Raw genomic sequence first — 11,304 nt, 5'->3', positions numbered from 1 at the left:
ATATTTTTTTTTTTTTTACAAGTAGGAGCTACTATGATCTTTATTTTAAATACCACAGTACATGGAAAAAAAAATTGCTTAACACATGCTACAGTGACACCACATACAATACCACAGTCACACCACATACAATACACACATAACACACAATCACAGCACACTTGAAATTATTCAAATAAAATTACAGTAGTATGAAAATAAAATGCAGTACACATGCAACAGAAAAACAAGTAAAGTATGAAAAAAAATGCATACTAAAAATACATACACACCACAGACATGCAACACTGGGAGGCCACACACACACAGGCAGGCCACACACAAATAGGTTTTATACTCACAATTGCAGGCCTCTTTGCTGGCAGGCTGTTGGTGCTGGGCAGGTGATGACAGACTTTGTCTCTTCTGTCTTCTTGTATCTTGCTGCTGGTGCCGGATGTCTGGGCACAATGAGAAATTAGCCCACCTTATATAGTTTTTGGACTGTCTGGAAAAGTATCTTTTTTTCTGAGCATTCTCAGTGCGAAAAAGCGGATTCCGCTAAATGGCGGATCCCGGTGGATCCGCCGTGATCCGCCATTTTGACGCAGACCATCCGCCAAAATCCGAAACTAAAGTAATTCAATGGGAAAAAAACAGCGGATCCGCCATTTTCAAAAATTGGCAGATTTTGACTGATGTCGAAAAACTGAAGTGTGAAACAGGCCTTACTGAGGTAAACATATCAAAATCATTGAAAAGAAATTCATACAATAAGGTTAGGGTCACACTTTCATTATTTGGTCAGTATTTCACATCAGTATTTGTAAGCCAAAATCAGGAGTGGGTGATAAATACAGAAGTGGTGACGTGTTTCTATGATACTTTTCCACTGATTGTTCCTCTCATGGTTTTGGCTTACAAATACTGATGTAAAATACTGACCACATACTGAACGTGTGAACGTGGCCTTAACTGCAAAATATTATGACATGATGAACTTGTGCTTTAGAATGAGAAGAGCTGTAGGTCAGCAGCCAAGACATCTGATGGAGGTAACACTAGAAGTCAAGTCTATGTAACCGGTGAACAAAGGCACACAGATGCGGATATTGACATTGGGCAGAAGCCAACTTAGTGCAAACAATATGACTTCAAAGTGTTCTTATAAGCAGAGATTATTCCACATAGGCTCCCTGAGGAAAATCAAATCTGCAGAGAACACTTGTATATATCCATAATTCCTCTTCTATTAAAAGGCTACTCTCCAAGTTGTAATAAGGGTAATGTATAGTGGACTTCATTCTACTTTCATTAATTTAAAGATTATCTGTCACCAGGAAAATGTTGTCCAGTCTATAGACAGTCTTGAAATCCTGTTAATTTTCGGTTTTGGACTCCAGTGGGCGGAGTGACCAAATTCATCACTCTTAATGGGCGAGTATAAAGTTAATTTTCTTCCAGTATCAAAGTTTTCACTAAGGCAAAAGGACAGCATTATAACGCTATTAACCTCCAGAATATATATATATGTAAATAGCATTTGTAGATATGACCGGTTCCCTTAAATGTGCTAAAACCCGTTGCGGATAGATGGGGTCCAGATTCTGAGACCTACACCAATCACTCCTGCATGAGTGCGCACAGAGCTGTATGGGCTCATAGACTTTACAATGAGCCCGGCCATCTCTCTGAGAGCAGAGCGTGCAGCTGCATAGAAATACATGAAGCCACACGCTCCGCTCCCGAGTGCCAGCGGCAGTGCTGGGTATTAAGATGAGAGACTCGTCCGAGTTTCTCGCATGTGTGATCCCGGCTGACGCTGCGGACTGCTGAATGACTCTCATGACTGCCATCATAGTCCTCCTGTGAAGCTTATCTAGGAGCTGTGCTTGCTAGAAGACCGCAGTTACTGTATATACTGCAATATACCATGTGATCAAATGATCAAAGATTCAAGGGCCCTACAGACTAATAAAGTAAAATTAGTTGTTTTTTTTCTTAAATAAATATAAAATATATACACAAATTTAAATCGCCCCCTTTTTCACGTTCAAGTATAAAGATATTAAAATATGAAAAAAACATAATTGGTGTTGTGTCCATAAACGTCAAGTATAAAATTGTTGAAACCAAACATTAAATGCTGACAAGACAGGAAAAAAAATGAAATGTCAGCACTGCCATTTTTCGTTCACTGAATGTTTCTAACTTACATCCCCATCATGATATCAATAAAAGGCGACAGGTACAGCTCAGCCCAAAACTGAGGCCTCATGGACAGAGACTCTCGTCTCTCAGAAAATGGCGACAACATTATCTCTACAAGGTGCTGAATATTTCATAAACATTAAAATATGAGAACACCGTCTGCTGCAGCACAAGAAATGGGGTAGAAGCAACTCCCCTCCCCCCAGAAAAATGGCAGATTTGTGTGCAGCTTTTACACCGTGTTACTCCACTTGAAATCCGGTGTATATATTATATATATATATATATATACATATGGTGAGGTTAATGGTGTCCTTCAGAAATAAAATTCAAGTTACAGCTTTCAAGAGATGGAAAAACAAAAATGGCCTGGTTCTTAAATGGTTAATAATAGAAACAAAAATAACTGGCTCCCCGACTAAAATAAGCCATAAAGGGACACGTCAGGGTCAGGGTTCCCTGCAGGTGGGGGTGGTGGGGTCTTCAGAACTGTCTCTTGACACATGCACTCTCCCTGCACATGTAACCCTGTCCACCAATCGTGTCCTTTCTATCATCCGTTGACCCTGTGCTAGTTGTGTAAGCCATCATGTGATTGGCTGCGCCCGGCACTCCGGTACACGCCAGTCCCGCACCCACTGGCCGCGCTGGGGCACACACTGCAGTGAGCCCCGGGTGTGGCTGCAGGGCGCAGCAGGCAGGGGAGGGCGGGCTGACGGCTCGTGTCTCGGGACTCGGGCTTATGCTGACGAGCAGTGCTGTCCGCGCTGAGCTCCGCCCGCGGCTCCTCCCTCCTCCATCTTCAGGCCGAGCTCTGCTGCGGGTGTCACACATCAGCCATCACACGGCCCGGACTCGGCATGGCTGCTGCACTGAAGGACGGCTTCGAGAAGTTCCTCAGCCACAAGAATGTGTGCACCGACCTGCTGGAGAAGATCGAGGCCAAGACCGGGGTGAACCGGCGCTACATAGCCCTGGGTAAGCCGTGCCCGCCGGCGTCTGTACCCGCTGTGGCAGCGCCCCATACAAAGGAGCGGGCAGGCAGCTGCTGGGGGGCGCTGCTGCTCTCTGCCGTCACCGCCTTTGTACACGGGGCTCCGTGCAGGGAAATGTCGCAGCTCAGTGGTTAGTCCTGTGTGATGAGACCCCTGTGTTGTCGCAGGAGGCACTGCCATTGTGTGCCGAGTGCTGACAACACAAGGAGTGCTGGGCAAACAGGGTGGGATCCTGCACGCATCGGTGCCAGACACTAGTGGGAATATGTCTAAGAAAATGTCTGATGATAACCAATACGATCACTGGCAGCTGTCCTATCTGATGTCACTGTCATCTGGATCTGTGGCCCCGTGATAAGAGCCCACGTTATAGGTGGTGTACGAGTGGCTGGAGCTGGTGGTATACGGGTGGCTGGAGGCAATGACAGGTGGCTGGAGCTGGTGGTATACGGGTGGATGGAGGCAGTGATGGGCGGCTGAAGCTGGTGCCATACAGGTGGCTGTAGGCAATGACGGGTGGCTGGAGCTGGTGGTATACGGGTGGCTGGAGGCAATGACGGGCGGCTGGAGCTGGTATACGGGTGGCTGGAGGCAATGACGGGCGGCTGGAGCTGGTATACGGGTGGCTGGAGGCAATGACGGGCGGCTGGAGCTGGTGGTATACGTGTGGCTGGAGGCAGTGATGGGCATCTGGAGCTGGTGGTATAAAGGTGGCTGGAGGCAGTGATGGGCATCTGGAGCTGGTGGTATATGGGCTGCTGGAGGCAGTAACAGGTGGCTGGAACTGGTGGTATACGGGTGGCTGGAGGCAGTGATGGCGACTGGAGCTGGTGGTATACAGGCAGTGACGGGCGGCTGATCTCTACCTGCCAGGTGCTGCTGTCTTTTTGTACAGTGGGAGGGAATAACAGTGTAACACCTGCTCCGATCCATGTGGTCGCCCGGCTGCCAGCTACCATATGGCAGCGTCCTCGTCAGGCAATGAATGGGGCTCCCCTCATCCAACTACATAAGGTTGTGATGCAGAAATGTAAGGAGACGTTTATAAAGAACACAGTACAAAGCGAATTCTCACAGCCAGTGCTCTCCATGGCGACATGTACGAAACATGGCGGCTCCTACATACACTGACTGCTGCTGAAAAATAGGAATTTCCCCGGAAGCTTTTTTTTTTTTTTTTTTTTTTTTTTTTTAGCTTGCCTTTTTAAAATCCATGCCTTTTAGAGCAGGGATGTCAAACTCCATGACACAGAGGGCCAAAATGAAAAGCTAGGACAAAGTTGCTGGTCGACCTTATATTTATAAAAATGTCTACAATTGTGGAAGTTTTCCTTCTCATCAAATGTAACAATGAACCTTTTCATATGGAAACAAGCTTAAAGGGGTTGTCCCACGAATAAAGTAGATTTTAATGGCTAGATCTTAGAATAAAATATTGGAATAATATGTTATGCAAGAGCAGTAAAAGCATATGTGTAATAACAAAGGATAAAAAACTTTGAATAATACAGATTATAAAGTGTAATGCCAACAAGTGCCCCCCACAGTGGATTCCTCTACAGTACCCTCTATATGCACTTCATCATAACCCTACTGTACCCCACATAGTGCTCCGTACAGCATAAGGGCCCCACGTAGTGCTCCATACAGTAAAGGGCCCCACAACCTCTCCCAGTTTCCCCCACTGTCTTCATGGTGTCTTCCGATCTTTGGCACAGTGGGCGCATTGTAATGACGTCATCATGCCGCTGCGCTGAGACATCAGACAGAGGGGGAATGATGGGAGAGGGATCATCAGCTGACGCTCCTTCCTGCATCATTGCTTTCAACCATCCAGTTCAGTCATCCAGGATGCTTATATAGCTGAAAGTGCAATGCTGGTTGAGGGACCTATGCGGCGTTGCGGGCCAAATATACAATACTTGCCCTGTGAGCCAGAATTTGGCATGTGCTCTAAAGTCCTGGTAGGGTGAGCAGTGCACATCAGTTCTTCTAGGTGATTTCTTCGTTTAACCCATCATAGGGATATCTGTCATCTGAATCTGAGCCTGACAGCTCGGTAACAGCCTGGCTGGATGATGTGTCAGCCATGCATCATAAAAAGCCTCTACAAAAACATATATATAACTGACAATAATATATATAATTAGTACATGTGAAAATAAGCAACTTTATAATATATCTGATCAGAGAAATCCACTGCTTTCTCCTGGACCCATCATGCATTCTATTCAGTGGTAAAATCTGTCTTCAGTGAATACGGATTTTCTCTGTTACTGAGGAGATGACAGTTGCTGCTCATAAAAATTTATGGAGGGAGGAACTAGAGGCAGACACATTCTGCTGCAATTTCTCCTTAACCAAAAAATACGCTTTAAGGGTATGTTTCCACATAGCGCATTCCTTGCGCTCTTCCCAAAGTGCCGCCCCCTTCTGTACGCGCGGTGATTCTGGATGTGCTCATTGAACACATCTGAAATTGCCGCATCGTATACTTAGAGTAGGCAGTTTACCTTGCGGAGACTGAGTGTCTCCGCAAGGTAAACAGACATGCTGCGGTCTATAAAGACGCCGCCGCATGTCCGGTTTCGTGGGTGTGTTAGGACGCATAGGCTCCCTCACAAATGTGTTGCTCATTCATGTGCAGCACACTGACCCTAGAGTTTTGTGGAACCATTCGCACATCCACTTACCTAACAGGTCCGTGCGTCCAGCCTGTTAAACTCATCACATGTCCACTTGTCCTCAGCTCAGACTCAGCCATTCAAGTCTATGGGAATCCAAGAAAAATAGATGAAAAACTGAATACACCCATTTTACCATTAGTTTTTCATTTGCTTCCAACTAATCCATCACTAAGCATCAATGGAGAAATAAGTTCTCGCAGTGTACCTTACTAAACATAAGGGAGGAAAAAAGTGATGTAAAGTAGATGACAGAACAAAAGGACCATTATTTTTATGGCTATAAAAATGGAGACGGATGTATGAACATAACCTAAAGTAGAAATGTTCTGTTCACGGCCCGGTAGAACTACTGGGTAACGTTCATATCCGGTCCAAAGAGGAGGAAAACTTGCAGGTCTATCGGGATCCGTATTCAGGTGGTGAAAATGCATTGTATTTTCCACAGTATGTTCGCTTGTAGACAAACCACAGTATTTTTCGGTGTCAGCATGGTGCACAGTATTTAAAAAAAATCTCCTACTGCACAAAGTTACTCAGAAATCCTCTTATCAGAGTACTCCGTTATAACCTGTTCCTCCAGTATGGCAATTCCAGGGTCCAGCGAGCTGAGATGTGGTGGGGTCCTAAAGCTGGTCACCAGTTGACTTCTCCCTGACTGGTAATTTTTGAAAAACTCTTACATTTTCCTTCCCTAAAAACTACTAAAAAGTGACCATGTTGTATCCTCACATCCTCGTGGAAACCATGGTGATCCGCTTCTTTCTGTACAGAGGTGCTGGTGTCGGGTATTCCTGTGCCCTCGTACAGCTACACGTGTATATTGCTCTGCATCTTGCATCAGATTTTGTAAGAAAAGCCAGATTGAGTCCAAAATGCACCGAAGAACTTCAGATCTTTACACTTATTGCTATTTTCAGTGTTTCTGTTCCTCTCGTGGATTTGGCAAGCGCTTACTGACCAAATTACGCAAGTGTGACTGAGGATTTGCACTACAAGGCCGTTGTATGACTTCAACTTCAAAACCCTCTTTGTACATGGCTCCCACATGGAGGCAGGAATATGGCCACTCTGCTCTCTTCTGTTCATCATGGTTTACCCATTGACATTAAACCCTGCACAGCGGGGTAACAAATCGCAGGAGAGATAATGAGGACACAACATCTTACTAATATTTTCTTCTCTGCTGTATTGTAACATGGCAGTGCCAATGATATGGGCATGGCAAACCCTCAGCTGGGCAGAGTCGTGAGAATAATGAAAATGGGCAGAGGATGCCTGTGTAGTTCAGTATCTCCCTCACACCCATACAGCCTTGTGCTGGCTGGTGCCTGATCAGGTCGCGCAGGGTGTAATTGCCTTTCTCTCTTTACGATGGCATCGCACCCATATATACTCCTAGATCGTAAACTACTCCCTGCTCTACTCAGCTTATATATCTTATTCTGACATCCCTATTACATATGCAAGCTATATCTGTGAATTTCATAGACAGAACGTGTACCCATTATATAGAAACGATCTTTATAAGGATGTACCAAAGAAATGGAAACCATTTATCAAGAAATAAAGGGTTCACAAACTAAAAGCATAAATGTTAAATTCAGTAGTACCCCAAAAAACGGACAAAAAACATTCAAACTGTCCACAAAGTTCATATTTTCATTAATACAATTAACTTTGCATTAGTAAAATTGTGAATGTTGCGTAAATGTTCAACTCTTTTTCTCCTTTTTACATGCCAGGGTGTTTAGTGATTTTTGCATGTTCCCAGTCTAGGAATCTATGGGACAATATTTGATTTGCAGATGAAAATCGCCCATTCAAATGATTACTGTAGGTCTGTGAAAAAGTTATAAAAATAGACAGCACACAGTAAGAAACAAAAATGTTTAAAGACTCCAAAAGAAGTGACTTTGCATCCTTCTGACATTAACATTGGAAGATGCTATACAGTGTCCAAAACAAGTCAATGAGAAAGCGCAAGACTATTCACTATGTCAGAGGGAAGGAAGTGGAGAAACAACATGAATGTAAGGTTGTGCAAGCATGGAATATAGGTAAATCTGTCGGCTTTCCACTCTTTGTAGCTTTTGGGAGGTTTGGACAGAAGCCCCAAAGGGACAAGTGAATGTGGCAAGAATACAAGGGCTCTGATATGTGTGTATATATAAGTAAGTATATTGGTTCAGCTAGACTAGTAGCAGGATTGAGACATTAGTCAGCCCAATACTTTTATAGTGGTTAGAGCCCTTAATACTGTAGGAAGCTACAAATTGTTGGCTTGCTTTTTCTCGACAAATATTTTTTTTTCAGACTGACAACCCCCTTGGAGAGATAAAAATGAAGGAAAATGTCAACTTTATTGCTTCGTATCTAGATGATTCTCTATCCGCGTACGCGACTGAGGATGTAGTACTGACAGTCTCCACTAGAGGCAAAGGAGAATGTCTCCAAATACAGGTGCTTCTCACTAAATTAGAATATCATCAAAAAGTTTATTTCAGTTCTTCTGTACAAAAAGTGAAAAATATATAGTCATTACAAACAGAGTGATTTATTTCTGTTAATGTTGATGATTATGGCTTGCAGCCAATGAAAACCCAAAAGTCATTATCTCAGTAAATTAGAATACTTTATAACACCAGCTTGAAAAATGATTTTAAAGTCCAAAATGTTGGCCTACTGAAATGTATGTTCAGTTAATGCACTCAATACTTGGTCAGGGCTCCTTTTGCATCAATTACTGCATCAATGCAGTGTGGCATGGAGGCGATCAACCTCTGGCACTGCTGAGCTGTTATGGAAGCCCAGGTTGCTTTGATAGCAGCCTTCAGCTCGTCTGCATTGTTAGGACTGGTGTCTCTCATCTCCCTCTTGACAATACGCCATAGATTCTCTATAGGGTTAAGGTCAGATGAGTTTTCTGGCCAATCAAGCACAGTGATGCTGTTGTTTTTAAACCAGGTATTGGTACTTTTGGCAGTGTGGACAGGTGCCAATCCTGCTGGAGAATGAAGTTTCCATTTCCAAAATGATTGTTGGCAGAAGGAAGCATGAAGTGCTCTACAATTTCGTGGTATATGGCTGCGCTGACTTTGGTCTTGATAAAACACAGTGGACCTACACCAGCAGATGACATGGCTCCCCAAACCATCACTGATTGTGGAAATTTCACACTAGACCTCAAGCAGCTTGGATTGTGGCCTCTCCACTCTTCCTCCAGACTCTAGGGCCTTGATTTCCAAAAGAAATTAAAAATTTACTTTCATCTGAAAACAACACCTTGGACCACTGAGCAACAGTCCATGTTCTCTTTCTCCTTGGCTCAGGTAAGACGCTTCTGGCGTTGTCTATTGGTCATGAGTGGCTTGACACAAGGAATGCGACACTTGTAGCCCATGTCCTGGATACGTCTATGTGCGGTGGCTCTTGAAGCAATGACTCCAGCAGCAGTCCACTCCTTGTGTATTTCCCCCAAATTTTTGAATGGCCTTTTCTTAACAATCCTTTCAAGGCTACAGTTATCCCGGTTGCTTGTTCACCTTTTTCTACCACACTTTTTCCTTCCCTTCAACTTTCCATTAATATACTTGGGTACAGCACTCTGTGAACAGCCAGCTTCTTTAGCAATGAGCTTTTGTGGCTTGCCCTCCTTGTGGAGTGTGTCAGTGACTGCCTTCTGGACATCTGTCAAGTCAGCAATCTTCCCCATGATTGTGGAGCCTAATCAAACAGACTAAGGGACTTTTTTAAACACTTAGGAAGCCTTTGCGGGTGTTTTTGTTAATTATTCTAACTTACTGAGATAATGACTTTTGGGTTTTCATTGACTGTAAACCATAATCATCAACAATAACAGAAATAAACTCTTGAGATAGATCACACTGTAATGACTCTATATAATATGAGTTTCACTTCTTATTTTGAAGAACCGAAATAAATTAGTTTTTTGATGATATTGTAATATAGGGAGAAGCACTTGCACATGGCACTGGATGAAGCCTGTATAGCCGTACACTACGGCCATAGGCCATGCACTGTCAGGTAGGATCATATCAGAAGATAGAATATGGTCTTGTATGCAATCCCTCCGTTTTTAGTTTTGTCCATCTGTAATAGTCAATTGTTACCCCCATGGATGACCATTTTTGTGTAGGGCTGTATTGGAGATGGGGTTGACTACATACTGGCAGTTCCCCATTGGCCTCATAGGCTAGTAACGCTTTCCTATATCCTCCTAGTTGTTTTGTATTGTGAAACTCCTAAAATAACTTTTATAGAAGTAACGCTTCCGGGAAGCTGTATAGCGTTTAAGTGGCGTTATTTTCACCCATGCTATACTATGTTGCTCCCTTTTCACTATATACTGATCAGTCCTGGTATGAAATCCTGCCTCGTGTGTAAAATGAGAGCGGCCATGTAGTAATCGCACAGCGACAGCTGGAGCCGTATGTGAATGCGTGTTATTTGCATGTGTAGGAGGGAGAGAAGGAGGCAGACTTGGCAGCCGGAGCATTGACGTGCACTATAGGAAGCTGCAGCCAAACACCCTGGAAGATGATTCGGTTCCTTGCAGCAGGTAAGCAGCGGAGCGGAGTTTTCACAGTAAAACTTCCATACGCCTGTAGCATTGAGTGCTGCAAGACAGAAAAGTTTCTGTTTCCTTTGTGTTGTGCCCTGGTCTTAATCGGAAACTGAGAGACTACCATAAACTCTCCAGATTGAAGTGATTTCATGCAGCTCACGCACTTCCAGGCACCAAAAGGAATGGAAAAGTTGAGTAAATGATATTTTTTTTTTTCTTCCTGGATATGTAACAGCCTTTTGTTCTGCATAGACTCTGTATATCTACTGATATTAATGCTTCATTTGTTTTATTTCCCAAACAGCAATCATTGGCATCTTGGCCGTTTACTTGGTGTTCGGTTATGGGGCGTCTCTGCTTTGCAACTTGATTGGATTTGCCTATCCGGCCTACATCTCGTAAGTGTCTGTGTGTGTGTTATAACGGCCTTATCTGCTCGTCTACTCCAAATTGTCATGCTACTAAATTTATGCCTAAAGTATTCCAACTTTGAGAGATATTCTAAGCCTGCACATCACGGCTGAGCTGGAAAAAAAAAATCAATTTTCCTGAATTTTCAACACAATTCTTCATCAATATATTATATGGGGTTAACATGTCTTTGTTTCCATATTACATACATTTTCATGGCAAAACAGTTTAGCGATTTCCAGTATGTCCAAAAGAGCTGACACACAGTAGCAGCTAGACGTATCAACTGGCGCAAGGAATTCAGACACACTGTCAGTGGCAGGAGATTGAGAAACAGAACCAGACTTTCGGGTTGGGTAATTTCTTGAGGTCACATAAGTGTGAATGTTATGCACAATGCACAGGCTTTCTCCATTACGCTGCTCGTAGCTTCAGA

The 11,304-nt window shown here is 43.6% G+C and overlaps 1 protein-coding gene across 2 annotated transcripts in view; it reads left to right on the top strand.

The window, feature by feature from the left end:
* Positions 1–2,890: 2,890 nt before the first annotated feature.
* The window catches only part of REEP5 (receptor accessory protein 5), a 57,977-nt gene continuing 49,563 nt past the window's right edge, over positions 2,891–11,304 (top strand). The window contains exons 1-2 of one of the 2 annotated variants that reach the window (XM_073551223.1): positions 2,891–3,168; positions 10,762–10,855. In XM_073551223.1, the coding sequence (XP_073407324.1) occupies positions 3,051–3,168; positions 10,762–10,855 (212 nt within the window). In that variant the 5' untranslated portion in view covers positions 2,891–3,050. Of the gene's footprint in view, positions 3,169–10,414; positions 10,452–10,761; positions 10,856–11,304 lie in introns of those variants that run through there. The other variant, XM_073551278.1, reaches the window with a different exon arrangement.

This window comes from Dendrobates tinctorius, unplaced genomic scaffold (assembly GCF_039654945.1).
Source record: "Dendrobates tinctorius isolate UK_male_01 unplaced genomic scaffold, ASM3965494v1 ptg000003l, whole genome shotgun sequence".
Classification (NCBI taxonomy): Eukaryota; Metazoa; Chordata; class Amphibia; order Anura; family Dendrobatidae; genus Dendrobates; species Dendrobates tinctorius.
The sequence above is the reverse complement of the archived record's forward strand: the minus strand, read 5'-3'. Positions and strand labels throughout refer to the sequence as shown.